General features: G+C 38.2%; 4 protein-coding genes across 4 annotated transcripts; 1 reads left to right on the top strand and 3 right to left on the bottom strand.

Moving 5' to 3' along the window:
- Window positions 1-1,039: 1,039 nt before the first annotated feature.
- On the bottom strand, window positions 1,040-3,513 carry LOC141826170 (protein neprosin-like). Its single transcript, XM_074713415.1, has 7 exons — window positions 2,982-3,513; window positions 2,824-2,910; window positions 2,523-2,744; window positions 2,124-2,288; window positions 1,921-1,974; window positions 1,696-1,842; window positions 1,040-1,623 (listed from the first exon to the last, which is right to left on the bottom strand). The coding sequence occupies exons 1-7, from the start codon at window positions 3,357-3,359 to the stop codon at window positions 1,246-1,248; spliced, it is 1,431 nt and encodes a 476-aa protein (XP_074569516.1). The 5' UTR covers window positions 3,360-3,513; the 3' UTR covers window positions 1,040-1,245.
- A 3,359-nt stretch (window positions 3,514-6,872) lies between these two features.
- LOC141827475 (putative methyltransferase At1g29790) lies at window positions 6,873-8,297 on the bottom strand. Its single transcript, XM_074714729.1, has one exon. It carries the CDS (start codon window positions 8,289-8,291, stop codon window positions 6,873-6,875), a length of 1,419 nt encoding a protein of 472 aa, XP_074570830.1. The 5' UTR covers window positions 8,292-8,297.
- Window positions 8,298-9,417: 1,120 nt separating this feature from the next.
- Window positions 9,418-14,925, bottom strand: LOC141827474 (single myb histone 4-like). The gene is made up of 6 exons (XM_074714728.1): window positions 14,659-14,925; window positions 13,516-13,715; window positions 12,599-12,683; window positions 10,715-10,798; window positions 9,932-10,217; window positions 9,418-9,852 (listed from the first exon to the last, which is right to left on the bottom strand). The coding sequence occupies exons 1-6, from the start codon at window positions 14,806-14,808 to the stop codon at window positions 9,821-9,823; spliced, it is 837 nt and encodes a 278-aa protein (XP_074570829.1). The 5' UTR covers window positions 14,809-14,925; the 3' UTR covers window positions 9,418-9,820.
- A 507-nt stretch (window positions 14,926-15,432) lies between these two features.
- LOC141826171 (uncharacterized) lies at window positions 15,433-21,788 on the top strand. Its single transcript, XM_074713416.1, has 11 exons — window positions 15,433-15,524; window positions 16,437-16,507; window positions 16,590-16,760; window positions 18,482-18,598; window positions 18,686-18,767; window positions 18,841-18,951; window positions 19,023-19,090; window positions 20,433-20,970; window positions 21,090-21,293; window positions 21,366-21,458; window positions 21,548-21,788. Exons 2-10 carry the CDS (start codon window positions 16,455-16,457, stop codon window positions 21,405-21,407), a joined length of 1,386 nt encoding a protein of 461 aa, XP_074569517.1. The 5' UTR covers window positions 15,433-15,524; window positions 16,437-16,454; the 3' UTR covers window positions 21,408-21,458; window positions 21,548-21,788.
- The last annotated feature ends 401 nt before the right edge of the window (window positions 21,789-22,189 follow it).

The following is a 22,189-nucleotide window of genomic DNA, read 5'->3' as shown; positions in this document are numbered from 1 at the left end:
TAGAAACCGAACCTCAAGGATGTTCTTGAATCACCAAAAGCCTGATCAAGCAGAAAAATTATATTTCAAAGGGTAGAGATGATGTTTTTACTGAGGGTTGATTGATTGCGTTCGTCTCTGCCACATTACAACTCTGCCTCTTCTATAAGGCAAGGCTTCAAGGTGTCCAGGTAATGACAGTGGCACCTCTCTCTCTCTCTTGAACATGTAAGTCAGGCAGGTCTTCCTATGATGACAGTGTAAGAGCAGATTAACTGGAAGATAAATGACTTTTCTCCTTGGTCACAAAATGTATTAGTTGCTCGTATCTTTTGAGACAAGAATACAGGATGGTGCCGTTAATTTGCCTCCAATTTCAAGTATAAATCAAACTGCAAGTGACTGACGAGAAAGAAAGCAGACATGCATGTTGCCGCCAGCTTTGGATGAGAAAACAAAAGCTGCATGCATTTCAAAGATACTGCAATGGAGGATTCAAAGGAGGTCTTTCTTTAGCTTCGATCGCTTTATGCAGAGGAAGGAGGAGGAGGAGGAGGAGAAGGGGCCAAGCACCGTCCATCTGCCTTCGGACATGCTTTCCGCGATCTGAGAAACACTTAGCGATTGATTTCTGCAGCTTTTGTTGCAAAAAGGAGGAAAAGATGAGTCTAGTTCTGTAGCAGTATCTTTGAGACGGAATGAGCAAGACTAATTAGCTAGAGATCTCAATCATGGAGTGATGATGCCCCCACCCACATGCATTCTGTTGTTGGCTAAAGCCGAGAGCAGCCTTTCTAACTGCTCGAGGAAGAAGAAGATCATGCGACTCGAAGTAGGTAATTGCATTTCATTTCAAGAAATTTACAGTTGGAAACAAAATCCTACAGTAGAAGGAAGAAAAAAAGGAACCTTTTTGAGCAATGACCATTCAACCATGGAGAGTTCATGATATTGCAGGTGGAAAGGCAAGGAACATGATCTGGACTAGCATCATCCGCCATATTCACCTTGTACCAGTAACAGTAGTGTCGATCGATGATGATAAGAAGAACAGAATATGTAATCTCAAGTGGTTTAATTCCCTTTGCAATTTACAGAACGGAGCGATCCAAGAACACTCTTCTATAAGCACAACAAGAAAACAAAAAAAGAAGAGAAGATTTTGTCTCTTAAAACACCCAATAATTTTTCTTCTTCTTTTTTTGTTTTCAAGAACAAAAGAAAGAATAAGAACAAAAATACATGTCGATATAGAACCATTAATCTCTAAGGGCACCTCACGTTCCTCCCTGGCCCTCCGTAGTAGAAATAGTTCCCCCAAACCCTGTTCATGCCTCCTTGAATGCTGTAGCAATCGGGGTGGTCAGCCAAGAGCCGGAGGTTGGCCATGGGGATCAAGCTGTTGTCCCAGTCCACCAGTTGCAGGTTGCGGAAGTAAGCAGCTCTGCGGAAGCCTTCCTGCGCGAAGTGCCCGCTGCCCATCTGCGTCGACGTGTGGAAACCGGACGACTGCGTGTTCACAATCTCTCCTCCGAACTGCACCATGTTCGCGTGCTCCGCCAGGTGACTGAACAGGAACGCCGGCCAGTAGCCCACCAGCAACCCCGACCCCAATTCTAGCCACCAGTGCCCATGCTTTGGGTCCTGTAATTCGATTACCCATTCAATCAATGCTTGCAGAATTAATGTGAGTTTCATCCGGAAGAGAATTGTTACCTTCCACACCAGAAGATCGATGTCGAATTGGCCGCCGTTTGAGGCTGAGATTGGTGAAATAGCTGCTCCAATGGCTATTCTACTGTCTGTCTGTACGAAGCCTGAGCACAAGAGATTGTAGCAACCCGTCTCTTGATATGCATCGGTCTGCATAACAAATTAAGCATCTCATCGTTGTAATCATACCAACTGTGTCAAAGAACATGCTTGATAGTAATTGCTTACAGTCCAGTATGTGAAAAATCTGGGCCTGCTGTCTCCATATAGCTGAGGACTTACCTGAGAGTTAATTATAAATGTCAAGAACAGGCAGTGGTAGCAGTTTGATCAAGCAATCAGACAAAGACTAGAGACAATTCTTTTCTTTTCTGAAGCATGGAAACTGAAGATAGATAGCTTGTAACTCAAACAGAGAGTGTTAATTTTACCTGCCATCCAGCTTCGATGGTGTTAAGATCATTGCCAAAGGCGCCAGAGATGACCCAGATCTGTGACAGGCTGAACTCTGATCCGATCGTCACTCTCGGTTCCCAGACACTGAGACTAGCTTTTGCACCATAATACTGATCTCCCATGGCGTAGCCAACAGCATGCTGCAGATCAATTAACATGGACAAGACAACGTACCATCAACTACGAGGTGGATGAAGGTGTGCCTTGGAAGCATACGAAAATACATTAATTGACTCAAGACAAAATGGATATGAAAAATGAATCCTATGATCTGAACTCGCGTTAATGGCTGCTTGGGTAATCAATTTTTACAGGCATGGTTCAGTGAGTGAGTGTAAGGAATGGAGAAGGATCGATGAAGGAGAGAGAGGAACCTCATGGCCGTTGCTGGTTGAGTCCCGGCGGAGGCGCGCACCCGCCGGCTTCCTTCCGAATCGCCGGAGGGAGCTGGCTCGCAGAATGTCTTCCGCCGTCGTCCTCCTTATCGGCACCGTGCCTTGAGGACATGACTCCCCGGAGACTGTCCATGCTTGCAGGCTCACGTCGTTTACTGCACTGATGTTCCATTTGTGGCCTCTTGGTCTCTCAGGAGGATCCTGGGACGATTAACTGTCAATATACCAAAAGAACAAATTTTGTTTTCCCTGAAACAAACGAATTAATCTTGAGCATTACAGAGGGCTTCTGTCCTCTGAGCTTGGGATGATCGAACGACGGCTGGAGATGAGAAGGAACGCAGTCAATAACATCACCATCAGGGCTCTGCATGCACAAGAAGAAACAAAGTTATCTCCAGCTCACGAACACCCCAACATGCACAGAGAAGGAGCTGCCTCGATTGTCTTCACGGCAGGTCTGTTGACCCTCTTCAAATGGGCCGTGATCCAGTGACGCCGTGTGCGGTTGACCGCAGGCACCGCCGCCGCCGCCGCCACCTCCGCCGAGGCAACAGGACAAACAAGCGCGAGGAGAAAACACCAAATGAGTAGGTTGTAGCTAGAAGCCATGGCCGAGGATTTTCGGAGCTGCGATCCCTTCCCTCTTCTAGAGCTGTCCGTTTCTGCAGGCATCGGTGTGCTTGTCTTCTTCTTGTATCTTTCATTTGTCCCCTTCAATAAAAGAAATTCCCCATGGCCTGGCTCTGCTCTACTCACTCGCAGTTCCAGCACTAGCTCCAAAGCCGAGAAGCACAAAACTAACAATATCTCCATGTTTGATGTTTCTTCCTCGCTTTATAGCGCAGGGTGTCCCCCATTCTGCCTCGCCCGCATCGAGCGTATATCACGTTCTGACAAGAGAACTTTTTGAGCACGAGCTCTTACAAAACCAAATAATGCAGTAATATTAAGATGAAAGAAGAAAGATTTCAGGCTTCGTTAACAAGCCTGCCTGCAACTTTTACTCCTTTTCTCTTCTTTTGATTTGTAATTGTCGCATGCAACTGGACCACTGAGTCAATAGATGGCACTGTGGGCTCTCTCTCTGTCATTCCTTGTTTCTTTTCAGTAATGGAGTCGAAAGTGGACTCGCAATTCATCTAGACTTCCTTTCTCAGTTTCCTAGATGTTCTTCGGCGTCTTAAACAAATCAAAGCTGGAGTCACTGCAGCGAACTGTAGTTGTGCTCGATCTCCATGCACCCGTAAAATTTCCACCATGTTAATTTCTACAATCTTTGGTTAAATTATTTTCATAATTACCTTGAAAATCGACAGTGTCCCCTCAAGCACGGTGGTGACTGCTAGCTAGTTTGGTGCCTTTATGTCTCCCATCTCTCTTCTACCTATTTCCTCCACAACCCACATCTCTTCTCACTGCAACAGATTGGCCCACTGCTCCACTCGCTCGAACTTTGAATGGATTAAGATATCGCAGTGCTGTCCAGATTGGCCGAGCATCAAAAGAAAAGAGGCATGGGCAAGTAAATATGATATTTCAGGCTCGATCGCAATCCTTCTTACTAATAGAACACCTATGCATGCATTTATTGTAGAGAAAGGTTTATACTGTAATTGGATCATTTCTCTATGATATAATCCTCCATTATTATTCCCCGGAAATAAACATAAAGTAGGGTGGGAGCATTCATGGCGTGCCAGTCTTGATGATTCGTTTGCCTTTGGAAATGGAGGTGGAGGTGGAGCAGCACTGGCACTGCAGGAAATTCCAGGCTTCGCAGCCCACACGTCTAAAAAGAAAGAGGCATGAATTGTAGGAGAAGCAACAAATAGTGGCGAGCACACACAGCTATGATTCTATCAGACACTCACGCACTATCTTTCTTTTTTGGGCACTCAGGCACCCTAAGACCATCTCCAACCCACATCACTAAATTTGGTGTCATTTTCACACCAAAATGGTGTAATTTCAACACCAAACACTATTTCAACTCCAACCCACTCACACCATTTTACACCAAAAAGGAATATTCTTTAGAATATTTTATTTATTCTTATTCATTTATTCATAATTAATTATCGATATACATTTTAATTTAATAATTAATTTATGATAATTATTATATTTAAAATTAATATTTCATTATATTTAATAAGTTAATTTTTAAAATTTAATAATTATAATTTTATTTTTATTTATTATATTTAATAATATATATATTATATTTATTTTTAAATACAATAACATATATTATTTTATATTTATTTTTATATTTATATTTAATTATATTATATAATAATAAAAAATAATTAAATAATTGACATCACCAAATTTGGTGATGCTACAGTGCATCACCAAATTTGGTGATGCACTGTAGCATCACCAAATTTGGTGATGTCCTTTGGGGTATTGGTTGGAGGAAATTGTTATAAATTTTACACCAAATTTGGGTTTTGGGGTATTGGTTGGAGTTGCCCTAAGGAATTGGTGCGATGGTTGGTCGAATGATCATATTGCAACGAGGAAGATGTTCATCATATCAGTTACTGTTAACGATCAAGAACAATCACGAAAACTGGTTAACAATGAAAGAATCAGACCAAATATGGAGATGGGGTGATCGACTAGATGATAGAACCAGAGATTTTCTACACAGACGATGATATAGAAACTACAATTTTGATATTCTGTGCGACTGCCTCGTGTGTGTCCGTGCGCGACTCGCGATCCATCGTCTATCAAGCGATCGCGAGCCAGATCTGACCGTCCAAATGTGGGAATGCACAGTGTTCCGTTTCCAGCCGCCCTCGCCTCACCGTCCGGTCATCGCCGGCCGTCGGATCGGGCCCGATCGACGCGCCACTTGCCGGCGCGTCGATCGGGCCCGGTCCGGCGGTGATCGGACGGCACAGCGAGGGCGACTGGAAGCGACGGGGGTCGGCTGTGTCACGCACGGGGTCGCGCAGTATGGATCGCGCAGAATATCAATTCTCATATAAACTAGCCATGTAAATCTGTTAAGACTATACAACTATACAAATGAATCCAAAAGCTTATAATGGATAGGAAAAGGGTTACACTAGGCCCTAACAACGAGCATTTAACTGTATCAATATGATCACCTCATGAACTACAAGTGTAACCATATTTGCCATTCTCTTATCTATTTTGAGGTTTCATTCATTTCGAACCGCGAAAACACACATCCTCAATCCTCATGAATTCAAGAAATGCACACAATTACAATGCTGAAATTCTGGCAATGAGGTGAAGCACTACTAAGGCTATTTGGTAAGGTGAACTGTTTGAACCTAGAAAATACCTACTCTTCCTTTTAGTTCTTAGTCGTTGCTTTAACATTCTTCTTGCAACAATTTGAGAGATCATTGCACTTTTCTTGGAGCCCTCAAGATCAAATTAAATGATTATTAGAAAATTTTAAGTTTCTAGTACTTTTTAGTCATTCAAGTAGGGTCAAAAAGGTTTCATTCAACTAAAGTTCCTTCTTTAACAAGTGGGTGAAAAAACCTATTATAACTTAAAGCAACTGAGTGACTAAATACATTAGAGTAACAACATTGGAAAATAAGCCCGAATGTATATTCCAGACGACAAGAACTTCAAAGAGCCAACCGATTTCTAAACTGTATCACCAACAACTGTTGTCAACCTTGGCAAAATGTAGTATAGATGTAATGGACCAAACAAATAGAAGGAACTGAGTAGGTCAAATATAGTGGAAGAATTAGGCAAACCAATCAAACCAAACAAAAAATGAGTGATTCTATTAGTTATACTATTTCATTACGACAATCAAATAAAGGAATGAAATAGATTATTTTCCCTTTGGCTATTCTATTTCATTCATTCTAATTCTACATATCCTAGTGTAGATTTTTTGATAATCGCTATAGGAATCGAAGGAAAAAAATAGAATTAAGCTCCAAAAGAGAGTCAAATATCCAAATCAACAGATAACAAGTGATGATATTTTTTCTAACAAAGATATGGCTTTACAAATTTTTGATAATGATCGAGCCAATAAAATATTAAAGTGATCAAACATATCAAACCTTTTTAACATGAGCAAGATCAATCATGATGAACACACACTAAAAATTATGATGAGTCTAATAAAATATTAAAGTGATTGGACACACTAAGCCTTTTGAACAATGAGAGATCATGGTGAACTCATGCTTACAATTAGAAGGATTAGAACTATCAACAAAACACATATGCATCAAAAGCTTAAGCTTTCAAGTGTTGTTCACCTGAAAGTTGACATCGATGCCCAAATGTAACATTAGTAGTCACCTTCTCCATTCACAAAGACCTGGGCGGCTTTTCTAACAAGGCGGAGAGATACACCTCGTCTTTCGACTTGAAAGAAATCACCCACTTGAGCTTCTTGTACTTAAATTGGAGGAACATGTATATGTAGTCATCAAGATCCTTTCTGCTACAGAAGAACTTGTCCAACCACAACAAGCCCCCTGGCCTTAGTACCCTGTCCCAGTCGAACAAGATAAAGTCCAATAGTTGTAGATCAATCCAACCATCAAGGAATACACTAGAGTGTATCAAATCCATGGTGTTGTCAAAGAACGGCAGCCTTTGATTAAGTGTTACATACAGAGGGATCAAACCCCTAAGTGCAATTATCTCACTAAAGGGAGCTCCCAAATTCAACGAAGTTGACACAATTGTCACATTCCACTCCCTCATTCGAGCTGCGAAGCTTCCTGTTCCAACACTGATATCGAGTCCAATCCTGATTTCCCCTGGTTTAACTGCAAGAACATCAGCTATGAGGAAGTCAGCTAGTGAGACATTGGTAACCCATCTCAGCTTCTCTTTCTCAAATTCAAAGCATCCAATGCATTTGGAGAAGCCTCTCCTCGGATTCCTACTTGATAGGCACTTGAAGTCCCTACATTTGTAGTTACTCCACCTCACATTGCGATCGTCTGGTATCGTCCACAAGGACATGTTAATTGGAAGTGGCTTCTGATATAGCTTGGATGCCGGAGTCAAGCACCTTCTCCTGGGAAGAGGGTCACAACCTCCCAGCATCAACTTTTGTGCTAGATTCCAATCATCTTTGCAGTAGGAACCCATGTCATAATCCATATACTCCTCCAGTTCCTTTCTCATGAGGACACAAGCATGACCAATGGTGTTGTAGGTCCTATTAGTACCATACACGCTCAACTTCCCCTCCTTGTTGCCCTTTCCAGTGATATACTTCCGTGTCTCCTCCACTGTGAAGAAGTTGATCAAGGGGTCCTCCACTGAAAGCTCAAGTGCTCCAGCAGCATCCGATTTAGGAATGCGAACAAGACTGAGTGCAACGTGAACACTGTAAAGAGGTTGTATCACTTGCTCTTCGAGGAAGATTCTGAACTCGGTCTGAGTGATGTTTTTGACAGCAATGCTCCTTTTGTTGTTGTTGTCTTTGTCCATGTTCTTCAAGCTGGACTGAAGCTTGTTCTGGATCTCAGAGATCCGGGCAAGGACCTCTTCGACACGGTCATTGAGAGCCATAAGGTCATAGTCAGCATAACCATTCTTCATCATCGTCTGGAATTTTTGGCAGTTATCTTCATTGGCATCGAGAACGTATCCAACATGATAGAAATGATGAAGGCTTGCAACGCTTAATATGACGAAGACGACCAAGACGATCTGCAGAATAGCAATGGCTCTAGTGAACGAGGACCTGGGAATGTGCCGGGTCTCCATGCTCCACCTAATGCGTAAATGAAGAAAATGATAGACTTGCTCACGTACTATTCTACAAACAAGATCTCATTTTGCTCATGGATTCAAGCATGTGAAGAGCTCCTAATGGAGACGGTGAAGGAAGAAGTGAACTCTCTCTCTCTCTCTTTCCTAACAGACAATTCGTAGAGCAACTTGCAGGCACAAAATAACTTCACAAACATGTCGATCCTACCCAGATTTTGATTCTTCAAACTCGTCAAAAAGAAACCTTGCCCGAGGAAGAAAACGCCATGTGGAGATCAAGCCCACAAAACGAAGTCTTCGACTCTTCAAAGTCTACGCTAGCATCAAGTGTGAAAAGAACAGAAAACTACGGGCAGTTCCAAAATCATACGCCATTACAAGTGACTGAAGAAAATTAAGATTGCCCAATCAAACGAACAGATGAACAGAAACCAAAATACCTGCAGAGCAGAACAGAGCAAGAACAGAGAGCTGTCTTGCACTCATTGCGGAAAGAAATTTAGCGTCGTCCAATGCATGCATTTATTGATGAGAAAGCTTCTGATTTGACGAAGTGCGAGCCGAATAATTAACATATTGTTGATCCATAAATATATAACCAACTTGAACTTCATAGTTTAGTCAACCAACAACTGAGATTGCCCACTGGTACGATAGCAGTGCTGTGCACATGCGATCATTGACTTTGACCATCAGTTGGCGGTCAATTTTATTGGAACTGATGTTGCTGGGGGGACGAGTTAATTAATGGCTTGTTAATTTGTGATAATCGATGATACATCGTGAGGTTTGTTAGGGTTTAATCCACTCTGACCAATAGATTGCAATTGTGATTTGAAAATTTTTCTCATGTAACGAGATTAGCATCCAAATTTGCAATTAAGAATCGACAAATTCACTATCGTAAAAACAAGATTAACATCCAATTTTCAATAGGAAGGGATCTCTATTGATCTTTAATGCATGATTTTTTGATTTAATCCATCCGATAAATATATATTTCAATAAAAAATAAAATCTGTTACACCGTAATTCCATTCCACATGTCGGCCCTCATAATCATCTATGAAAAAGTAAATCGTGAAATTACAATTGATCACTGACAGAATATTATCTCGCTTTTATTAAGATTTAACTCTTGCTCACTTCAATAAATCTGCTCCGCAGTAATTAACTCAACACCATGGTCCGGGAGCATCCGATAAACAGACTTAATTAGTAATTGACTTGATTAACTACCTTGATGTAATTAGCAACAAATAGTAAATGGCGAGCACTCTGGCACTAGGACCTGTCATCGTGCAGCCTGATGAACTCAAAGAGCATCCACAATCAATGTAAATAGACTCACACTAGGATGTGCAAGTTCTTGTTTCGCCAATAAGTTGGTTTATGGACATCAGTCCAGTGTTCATGTTCATTTGTTAATTACAAGTCGAAACATCTGCCATGGCTTTCAGCTTTCGAGCTAGCATTAATGAACTCTGGTGAACTGGACGATACCGTCCCTTCTCACTCGAAGCTTAAGCTATAGTGACAATCTCACATCTTGAACCTGTAACAACAAATGAAGAAATCAGCATTTAGTGCAAAGAGAAACCTGATAGAAACACAGTCAGTGAAATGGCAATTACATCTCTCGAAAATCTCTTTTGCCAGTAGCAAAAGGGAATCAGTTTCTTCAGCCATCTGTGCGATCTTCTCGGCCTCCTTGACAGCTTCGGAGGCTAAAAATGATTTGGCTTCGGAATCTGCTATTTTGTAAGCAGCAGTTATCGCAGCCTCTTCTATAGGGTCCATGGTTTTTGCTGAACTGGAATTCTGAGGTACCCGAGTTCGATTTACTGGGTCTTTTGGTTTGGGAAAAGGGGTGGTTTTTGTTGCAAATGATGAATCTTTCAGCCTGTATCCCTTTTGGAACTACAACAAGATCAACCATCAAAGAACAAACATCAGATAAATCTAATAAATAAGCTCTCATTCTTACAGATCTGGCAACTAGTAAATACTATATATTGCGTGCCACTTAAGCATTTGTTTCATGATATTGATACTGTTCTTGCTGGCGTTCAGTGAAAAACATTAGGCTGCACCTCATAAAACTCTCTGAATCATGTTACCTAAATTGAATGTTATTTGTGGAAAAAAATAAGAACACAAAATAGAGACGCGTTGCATTTTAATAGCCCAAATTTAAAAACATTCATGATTGGCTATTAACATATTCCAAACTAACAAAGGTATTTAAGAATCCATATCCAATCATTGATTACAACATATTCATTTGTAAACATTAAAAAAGCATGATATTCCTTCAACAATAGTCAAACTATGTTGAAAAACTAAATATATGTCATAAATAACATTAAGCTCTAAAAACATCAACCATTCGAGGGTGAGACTAAAGAGTTGTTTACCCTTTCTATTTTATTCTGTGCAACAAGTCGTCTTAACTTGGAACTAAGCACCCTGCGGAAGTTTTGTGGCACCTCTTGTCTTCGCTGCATAGGATAGTAGGGATCAACAATCACTGACTATTGCAAAAATATGTGGATTTTAAGAGATTTTCCATGGCAAAGCGCCAAAATGTACATGCTAGAAGCATACACGGGTATAATTTTCATAAGATACAGGATTCCTCATAATACACAACTTTGGGGAGTAGCTTTTAACAAACAATTCCTGATATTCCCAACTGTGATTTTAGGCACAATACAAGGTTTGATTGAAAATATCTCAAAATGTCAGCAGAACTATTGGATAAGAAATCTTATTTAATAACATACTATAGCATTCTGGGTTTTGATCAATACCAGAATCAAAAAAGATAAAGAAGACTAGTTAATAACGAAGCCAGCCAAATGGTTATGGGATCAACAAGATAATATAAAAGGAAAGATAAACATAGAAAACATTGCAATGCCCACATTTGAACACAGATGCAAAAAAAATTACACAAGATGTCCCCTCATTTAGACTCTCCTTCAAAAAATTCCATTGTTAGGTAGAATGAAACATTCTCTACCCAGATGATGATACATAGATCAAAACATCTATTTACTTCCTAAACATCACAGATCTTCAGCACAATCTTCAATAGGAAACATCACAGTGACTTTGAAATTGGTAAAATCAGATTCAATTAAAGCTTGGACATCTAGAGTATTCAGCATACAATTTATGAATTGGAAAAGAATACTAACGATGTAAACAAACTCAATGTAAAATTGCTAAATAGTATACTAGATAAATCTACCCAATTAAAAAGGTAAAGCAACAGATAACTATCATAAGCTAGAAATATGGTTAATTGCTAAAAAAACAGCCATCAAGAAATGTTTGCTTTCATGTATAAACTTTTGAAAATGTAAAATATTAAAATTACATGTCATCTTGATGTCCAAAGTAATTGTCAATTTGTTGAGGCAGTTTCATGTTGCACTATTTCATAATCAGATGCCACATAAAGACATATAGTATGATGGTTTGAAGTTTGGTGGTAAATGGTTCAATTTTCTTTGATACCACCACGTAGCCTCTGATTCTGAAATAGACACATGGTCATGTCTTGTTTGCTGATTAACGATTATTTTAGACAATAAACTAGTTCATTATTTTATTTTATATTTTTAAAAGCTGATATACATATAAATATAATATATAATTGAAACAATTCTTAATTTTAATTATAGTTGGTGAAATCCCAAATATTATTCTGTGTTAGCAAATAGCATTTAACCCCTAAACATAAAAGAAATTATTATGGACATAACAATCGTTTACCTCCAAAGTGTTCTAGTCCAGCCTATCTTCAATAGCACAAGATGCAATTCATGATAAAGAATTAATATTGGTTATACATGATAAAAAAACCACGAAGAAACAAACTGAGGGATGACATATGACAAGCTAGTAGTTTGAAGAAGTTCAAGGGTCAAGCTATGATGAAAATCATAGGCATATATACCCAACATATAAATATATATATGTATAAAAAACTAATTACTTTTCGTGAATGCATTGGTTAGAACCTCCACAAAGTGCAATTAAGCTCAAATTTTTGGAACCTTTACCATAAAAGAGGTGCTACATTATTCTATCGTCAATAGTATATAATGAAAACATTTAAATACCCAATATAACTGCACAAAATATGAAACTCAGAGCATACTTGAAAAGCCAATCAACATATGTCTAAACATGTGGATCTGCCAGTCTTAGGAAGCCAAAAAGATAAATGGACATTGTGTTTTTCAGTTTAAACTAAACTCATCCAAGAGAACCAGGTTCTGATCACAAACCTCTATAAAACTGAAGATAGCACCAATTTCTACTCCATTTGGTTCTTGCATTGAAGTAATTGCCTCAATTATTAAAGCAGTGTATCTGACAAACAACAAACAAATGATTCATATAAGAAAATACTCCTATAACAAGGCAAAGTACGGAGAGTCCATAGTTAATAACACATAAGAAGAATGAGAAAGGAAGATATTTAACATTTATGAACCATCATTGGCTCACAAAAGTCATCCAAATTTAGATTCATCCATTACAATCTGGAAAATCAGGACAAGAAGGATGAACATTGAGTTTATTCATCTTAAAATATCAACAAAAACAGTTAGATATGGACTATCTTAATCAAATTCAGGTATGAGCAGATGACATCAGTTGTTAAAAACAGATCACATATGACCAAAGGATGTTGGGTTAAATGGATAGCCAGAGGGTAGTTGAGGAGTCCAAAAATCAGAAGGATATGGGACACATTACACCCAACAGAAATAATCAAAGAAGAATATACAACAGGATATAATTACATCCATATTTGTGAATTTGATTCAGTGGTGCCTAGGCAGATCTAAGAAATCTCTATCTCAGAAATAAGTTATCAAAACTGAAGCATCATGATGCTACAGATTGTTATTTCATATCATTTGAAGGACAAGTTAAGAAAACATGAACCCACTTTATAAAATACTATTTCAGGCATGCCTGGCAAAACTTCTTGTCAATTGAGATAAATCATCATTTTCCTGTATAGAATCTTTTTAACTTGTTACAATGTGTGACCCTCATACTCTAAAGAAAGTAATTTTTTTAGATTGAAGAAATAATCCAGGAAGGGATACTAGATCATGATGGGAAAAAACTAATTTAGACCCAAGAGAATACTCAATTGCAATGGAAAATTGAAACAGATAACATTATGTACCGGGGAGGATTTTTTGCATCTTGTGTACTTTTTGTAGCATCTGCAGTTGTAGGTGCTGAGTCTTTATGTGGGAAGGGAGTGGAAGCAGCGCTTGGGGAGTTGGATACTGGAATGGATGAAAGAGGCTTTGGCTTTGGTGTTCTCATCTTTTCTCTAGAACCTTGGCCACTGGCACTAATGCTCATATTCCTCCATTTGTCCTAATTACCATAACTAGTGGATCAAATATGATTACAATGATAAATGGAAAAAACTAAAATCATATCATACTTTAAAAAAATAGTAGTGGCTTTATTGAGATAGTCGACCATCTTTCTTCAAAAAGTAAAATTTACATGCAAAATGAAAGCACAACAAACTTATCCCAGATCACAAATTTATTAGGGTAAACTAAATATACTCATGAAAGGAAAATCTGTCAGTGCAAATGCTATGACTGTAGCAAAGACAAGAGAAGAGGAAAAACACTCCAAATATTATGGTTTCATTACATGAATGAAGGATGGGAAAACTTATCCTTGATCACAATTTTCTAGGGTAAACTAGATTCACTCATATGATCGAAAATCAGTCAGTACAAATTTTACAACTGCAGCAAGCATGAGGAGAGGAAAAGGACTTCAACTAATATGGAGAAATATGGATCATAACATACATCTAGGGTATATAAACAATAGCAGTAATCTTAAAGATCACAACTACCTCAGTAATGTTCAAACACTTCCCCAGCAATTCAAAGTTCCTGTTTAAATTGTTATTCAAGTATAGTAAATGTAAGAGGTTAAACCATCAAGTTATTTAAACCTTGGTAGTTCGCACAGTACAGAGAGTTGTGGAGAAGTATCCAAATAGCGAATACTAAATATCACTAGAACACAGCCTGATTTTCTTTGGCTAAATCAACCTGCAGAAAAGACAAATGTACGAATAGATTGATCAAAAGCACATGCAGACCTGAACATAAAAAACGTTGTTCGCTAGCTCTAGTGATGTTTGCGCTCCATTATCGATTTCAACTCGAGAATCATAAAAGGAATAAACAGGACATTACCAAAAAACTAAACCAGGGAAGCTACATATAATGGAGTAGAGAAATTAACACAATCCAGTAAAGTTGAACCCCCCCCCCCCTCTGAAGCAGACCTTGAGGTCGATGTTTGATCGGGTGGACAGGCAGCCGCTGAACTCGGGATCCTTTTGGATGGTCCTCCATTTCCCGGCGCCGTGCTTGTCCACGCCAGCACGCAGCGCCTCCTCTTCCTCCGCGGTCCATTTCTGCTTCGGGGCTCCCATGGCTGTTCCTACTCTTCCGCTACCTCACACAGTACTCCGGCCACTCGTCGCTTCTTCGTTCTGCAACGAACCCTAATGCTCCTCTCCTTCTTCTTCCTCCTCCCGATTAGGGCAGAACTGAATCACACCACGATGAAGACGAACCCCCTACGAGACAGGATCCACTTTAACTAGTTTCTTCCTAGTGCGGGACCACCTAATCTTCCAATGGGAAAAAAGATTTTGAGTGCTTGGTGTCTCGGCCGATGCAGGTTGGTTCGACAAGTCACGGATCGGATTGCCTTGATTCATCCACTGTGATCCCAGCCAGGATTCATCGGGTGCAACGATCTCTGCAAATTGGCACAGACTCGTGACCACGAACGACCAGGATCTCACAACTTACTGAAAAGAACGGTTCGGATGCATTTTTATCAAGAGTTTCCAAACGAGGGTTCGTTCGCAGAGGATCCCATCGTTATGGAATAGGAGGGTAGTTCGGGAAAGGACAGTCGTTTGGTCCTTCAACGGGCGGCGAGAACGAGTACGACGAGCAGGGAGTTCGATGCTTTGAACGGAAGGTATTTTTGGAAAGTAGTCTGCTTTTGAATGCACGAAACTGTATATGTTTCGAAAAGTAGTACGAAACAAACAGCCCCCGATCCCTACTTGTTCATCCCTGTCGAATATTTTTGATCGGCATTGTTGCTAGCAGTCGACACGAAACATCAAACTTGGTAAGTGTGGATTGTTTGAGTTCAACATATGCTAGTAGTTTTTCTCTTCTTAAAGTTTCCTCCAAGCCTTCGTCGTATTTCATTTAAAAACTGGATCTTTTTAGGTTTGGTCGTGTAGTACCTAAACTGTTTGGCTCAGGATTTGTAGAAAGCTATGGCTTGGTAATGAGCTGAACCTGGATCAACATGCGTCTGCACTTTCTATTGATCTGCTTCACTTGACAACCTTGAGAAGAACATGATAGTTCTTTGTTTTTCTGCGAAGATGGACCACGTTTTTTTTATGTATTTGTTTAACCAACATAAGCCAGTAATACTTGTTCTCTTAAACCAGGGCCGTTCTTTCATTAACTCCCAGTCTTTGTCTGCGGCTTTGCTTCCCTTTTAACAAGAAAAGTATTATGTTTGCCACTGTGCTTGGAACAGCATTTACTCTTGTTTATGGAATCGTCTATTAAAATGTAATTTATCCCTGAGGAATCATAATTTGGGAAGCTTATTAGCAGTAATAATCTTTGTTTCTGTTCATGCTTAGTCCTCAATACGATACAACCAGCATTTCCTCTCATTCTATTGAGGATGAATGGCTCTAGAGAAGCCTATAATTCAGCAATTGATTCATGTTAGGTCAAGAAAGTTGAAAGAAGTGATACTTATCTACAAATTCAATTTTGACAATCACCAGCTATAGCTGTCTTATTTTTCCCTCTAAAATTCCCTTGGACCTGATAATTCATTAGTAGATTTTCAAGAGATAGGTATGACTCCCTTAAAAATTACAGAGTAGCATTCTTACTGAATCATTACCATGAAGATTGTTGTTCTCTTCTTCTTTTTATTGGCAAGTAGATGCAAATTCATTCTTTTCCCAGAAGGAGATGCCTTTATGATCAAAGTTTTTGTAATATGCAGGGTGTTTGCTAGAAAGCCATGAGTACAGACAAGTGGATAAACACGAACGATTTTGATCAATACTTAGAGAGGTAAGTTCATTAATTATAGCTTCTAGTTGGTAGGTTTAACATCATGAATGCATCTAATTGGTACCTTTGACATGCTTTGTAGTGTCATATGGCCAAACCTTCCGCAAGATAGGAAAAAGTTGTTCAAACATGTTGATTCATATCTATTTTCAAGTTATGTGATGAATGAAAAAAGAAGGAAGAACTTGGTTCGATGGTTTGTGAAACAAAACCCATTCTCCACCAATTACTTTGTGATCCCTGTATGTATATGGTAAGTAGTCTTATGTTCTTTATTTTTGTGGATGCATAAGTCTTGTGCATGTATACTAAGTTTGTGTTAGAGGGTTGTTCTATATCTAAGTAGGGGTGGGCAAAAAAAAATTGATATATTCAATCCAAACCAAAAATCAAACCGAACTAACCCAAAAGAATTTGGATTCCAGGTTTCAGATGGTTTTGGGTATTCTGTATTTTGTGTTTCAGGGTTAGATTTCCAGTTTTTTATATAAAATCCAAAAAAAAAAAACTTCTATAACGAATGCATATTATATATGATATATCAACCATATTATATATGATATATCGACTTTCTCATTAATAATTATACATTTTATGGTATTAAATATCAATTGTATATCTGATTTTTTTGTAACTAGTTAATTTTAGAGAAGTTGAAAAGCCATGACTTGCTTTCTTTGTCCTTTGCTTTTGTGATTCCTATATTTTGCCTTCCACCTTTCATGATGTCACAAGATTGATTGATTCGTTTCCATCACCTGCCCCTATCTTTGTTGTCTCGTCTTCTTCTTCAAGTTGGCAATTTTGTTTTGATGCCCTCGAGATGAGGTCTCTACTTGTATCTACCCCTTGTTGCATCTATCCTAACGTCCCTTCTACCTTCTATGATCGCATAAGCTTGTTGCTTGCCCATGCCACCACCTTTGTTGTCCATTCTTTCATGTTGACAACATGAATCTATTGAGTATCCATTTCATTTTCAATATTCCTTTCAACATTCTTCTTAACACCTTTGTTTAGGATAGTTAGGCTATATGGTAAATAGCTCAGGATGGTATTGCTCATTGTTGACACTTTCGTTTAGCAACGTGTGATATTTGATATTTTGTGAGAAGAATTATTGATCAATTTATTTTCCATTGATACCAGTATTGAGTAAGTGTTGTGATATGTAACTTTTTTTTTATTTACAATTCATAATTTTGATATAGTTCTTATATAGTTACTATGAATTGCAAAGTTTGCATCACTTGTAGAATCCTTTTATAGTTTCTGTGAATTATAAGTTTCTTCCACACTTTCTATAATTTTATTACTAGTCTTTGCATAGTTTGATTTCCTACAATTCACACCTTATATTTCTCTTTTCTGAATTTGTAGTCAAAACTAGTTTAAAAAATCTAACATTCTCAAAATCTTGAGAAATCTAAAATCCTCAAAATCTGAACCTAACTGAAAATTTTGGGTTCCATTTTTTTTTTTTTTTTTTTGGGGGGGGGGGGGGGGGGGGGGGGGGGGGGGGGGGGGGGGGGGGGGGGGGGGGGGACTGAACCCCCTTTTACCCACTCCTATATCTAAGCATGTAAATCACTATCTATAAGCATCTAAATCATGATTGGCCTCTTGGTAAATTTGAAGTTAAATATGACTTAGCTCACAAGGAGTTTTCTACCTTTTGAAAAGTTTTACATCATTATACAACATGATCGAAATTTAAAGGATCTTTATTTGCAAGAGAGAAGCATGAGGAGACAACCAAGGAGAGGATTAAAGAAATTGAAGAGAGGATATTAGCAAAAAAAAGTCAGAAGAGGCGGGGAAGGAAACAATGAAGACAATAGACACAACTACTTCTTGTTTGGATTCATCTAAATTTCAATTATTATTAATCCAATCATGATTCAACACAATCTTAGCTATGAATATTTTATCTTTAGTTGAGTTGAATAGTTGAGAATGTGTTGCCATATGCAGGAGCCATTGGAATGTAGTGATTTTTTGCAATCTTGGCACTGAGGATGGTTGCATCATTATTCTTGACTCCCTCATTGATATAGGGCTGCCTAGTCAGCAAGAACCTTGGATTAGAAGGTCGTTCATTTTAATTAGTAATTTCAGCTCTCTTATTCTGTTTTCATTGATTTTAGTTGGCACTGAAGATGGCTAATCACCATGCAGAATTTTACTTGACATTTATAAAGAAGCAGAAAGACCTGAGGATGAAGAATTTGTTTACAACATTCCTCTACATGTTCCTCATGTATACATCTTCAGTGTTTTTTTTGTTGGCATTTTCCATTACCCTTAGAATGTTAATATTCTTATTAGTACAGATGCCACAGCAAAAAGATGCCGATGAATGTGGAGTTTATGCATTATACTTCATATTCCTGCTAGTACGGAGAGGGCTTGAAATTTTTCTCCCAGAAAAACAAAATAATAATGTAAGTTTATTCTATAAGTCATGCAATCTTTGAATATGAATAAAAATGAATTCTCTTTATTTGACATGCAGGAATGGCATGATTGGTTTTGGATAGAGGAATACTATGGGTTCAAACAAGAAGTGTACTCATATTGTAGGTAATTTGTAGGATTTTGATGTTGTTTTATTGTTATGATTGCATAGCTAACTTTCTGTACCTATAGTAGTTGTTAGTATAGCACTGAGATTTTTGTTCAAGAGAATACACAAACATTTGGAATCACCATCAAGCTTGCATCAAGGATTGTCATAATTGGGTTGATTTGTGGCTCAAATCATCCGATTCGATTCAGCGGCAATTTAAATCAGAAGCAATCAAGAATCAGTCTCATATGGTTCTAATCAGACCAATTTGGTGCGAAATTTGCGATTCCATGATTCCTTGAATTGAGTCAATTCAACTTACTCCTATTAAAAATATTATGTGAAATTAGAGTTAAAAACTCCCTTTGTGTTTTGCCTTCATTGGACGATCATTCATGTCTCCTGTCCCCTTGCATCCTTCCTCATGGTTGTAGGCGTCTTCTTCGTTGACATCCCTTCCTTTGTTCATATCTTCTTTGTCAGTGCCTTCATCATGTCTTGGCATTGTTCTTAGTAGCCATCATGGATCGGCATACCATTTCAACAGAGGGCGTCAACCATTGGAGACTCTGTTTATTGGCTCCTTCCTGGAGCGTCTTCGATCATAAGAGATCTCCGCTCCTCATCCTTCAATAATCTAGTTTGACCAGCAGACATCTTTGACAATGGACTACTTTGTCAAAGGTTGCTTCTTCAGTGACTTCTTTTTGTCTTTGAAGGAAGACCTTCTTCCAACCCTCATCCTTAACCAACAACAGGATTGTTTCTTCTCAGAGAATGTCAAACAGAGGCAACTTCTCTACATGATTATGTTTTCTTCCTTTTACTAGTTCATTGGTGTTAGTTTATTAATCATATTAGGGTAATGTACTATTGTGTTGCATTTAAGTTGAGATTTTTTTTATATGATTAACATGAACCTTACGATTCACAATTTGAAATGATTCATGATTCGAAAGCATCATATCCATTTTAGATTGGAACCTTGATGTGCAGTATAGGTCCATATGAATGAATACATGCCAGAATAATACAATCAACTGGAAGAATAACAAGTAGAGCTAAATCAATTTATGAGTTTGTTAACCAAGGCAATGATATTCTTTACAGAAACTTATTGATTTGTTTGCAAACCATGGATTGGAGTTTAATTCCATTAGAAACTAGAACTCTTGATTTCAATTGGAATATGAATAACTAATGTTTGGGAAACATGTTAGTTGCAGAGAAATGGCTTCATCATTTATTTAATTTAGTATTGATCCAAAATTTTCAAGTTCACTTCGTATCTTCTGTTATTGGTAATTGCATGATTTGTCTCAACATCCCTGTGAAAAGTACCTTTGTTGCACTTAGTCTGTCTGACGAACAAAAACAATACCAAAAATCTGGTCAAAGAACAAGGAGACAAACGAAAAAGCAAGAGGGAGTTGACGATGATGAGGAGGTGAATGAACAAGTATTTCTTGATGAACAAGAGGAAGAGAGAAAGAATGAAAGAGATGTGCAAGAACAAGAACAAGAGAAAATAAAGGGAGAGGCACAAGTGAGATCTGATCGGCCAAGGACTCGCTCCCAATTAAAGGATGCAATGATAAAAGGGAAACAACAGTCATGCACATCCACAAGTGGCGATGACATTGCTTTAAAGGGAATGGGTAAACATCATCACTATGTCCTAGTTGATTCAGCAAGAGGTGCCCTAGACATAGAGACTAAGCAAAAGATTCACATCCAATTCAATGGCAAAGGCAAACCTGATGATAAAAAATCTACCAAATTGTTACGTGCCTTTTTAAAAGAGATTGCAACCAACAGTGTGGCTTGCCCGCTTGATGTGCATTGGAAAAGGATGCCAATTCAAAAGAAGCAAGATATGTGGGCAAAGGTTCAAGTAAGTTTCTTAGAGAAGTTGAGCAAGGCATTTTCTTTGTTTAAATGTTTTCCCAAAACTATAAAACTACTACTGTGTATCTTCAATCAGAATACTTTATGTCGTCAATTATGTTACAGGAGAAGTTTCTTGTGCCAAAATCAGCTGAAGATTATATTATGAGGTTAATGGCCAACAAGTTGAAGCACAAGCGGCAAGCAATTAAAGCCTCATATTATAAGAAAGGTGCAACCAGAGAGGAGAACATCAAGAATCAACCAAATTGTGTATCGCCTAAACAATGGGAAAACCTAGTCGACTATTGGAATTCAGACTTCGCAAGGGTGAGTTATACATCTAATGTTTTTTTTCTTAAAATACTACATACCACTTATAACAATGAACTGTTTCTAAAGGAACGATCTCGAAAAAGGAAGTTAGCTGGTGGAAATAACTAGTCAAAGAACCATAATGCAAGGAAGAAAAATTTTGCACTTGGAAGCAAGAAGGTAAACAATAGTCTTTGGCATGCAAGTATGGAACTACTTAGCTCTGACATCCATTTGATCAAATCATACTTTGTTTTCGAAAAATGCAGGTGAGGAAACAGTCAAAACTCTAACTAGGGCTTGAGGCAACAACATCAACTGGCTTGAAGGAGAAAAGGGAGCAGAAGCAGCAATAAGGTAAACGCATCACATTGAGATATAAAATTTGATTGTTGTTGTTATAGGCAAGAGTGTCGGACCAATACTCTCTTAATTCAAAGTCGAAATCATTTCTTAATTCAAAAGTCGAAATCAAGGTTGTCAAGTTGCTCTTCTTATTATATTGTTTAAGCGAATATCGTGGATCTTGTAAAATATGCAATTATATAATCTTTCATTTAACAGAAAAATGACAGATTGAGGAAGTTGATGCTCATTTATAATAAAAAAATGTGTAAATTCATATTATTGCTTATTTACTTTTCCTAAGAGTTGTGGTCGAAATGAACTTTCTTGTCAAACGTTTGTAACATAGAAAATCATTTGTAAGGAATCTATTCTGTTCTTGTTCTTGTTCTACACATCATAAGGAATCTATTCTGTTCTTATTTTAGGAGTTTTCCTTGAAAAATAATGAAAGGATGTACTTGGTAAAAAGAACGCTCATAATTGAACCACGTGGTAAATATTATTCGATATCGATCGCAATCATCGACAATTTGCTTATCAATTTTTTTATTTTGCCCCTCCAG

This window comes from Curcuma longa, chromosome 4 (genome assembly GCF_044706935.1).
Source record: "Curcuma longa cultivar G26 ecotype Majalengka, Jawa Barat chromosome 4, ITB_CL_G26_1.1, whole genome shotgun sequence".
In the NCBI taxonomy this organism is placed as follows: Eukaryota; Viridiplantae; Streptophyta; class Magnoliopsida; order Zingiberales; family Zingiberaceae; genus Curcuma; species Curcuma longa.
This window is presented reverse-complemented; position numbering and strand designations above follow the sequence as displayed.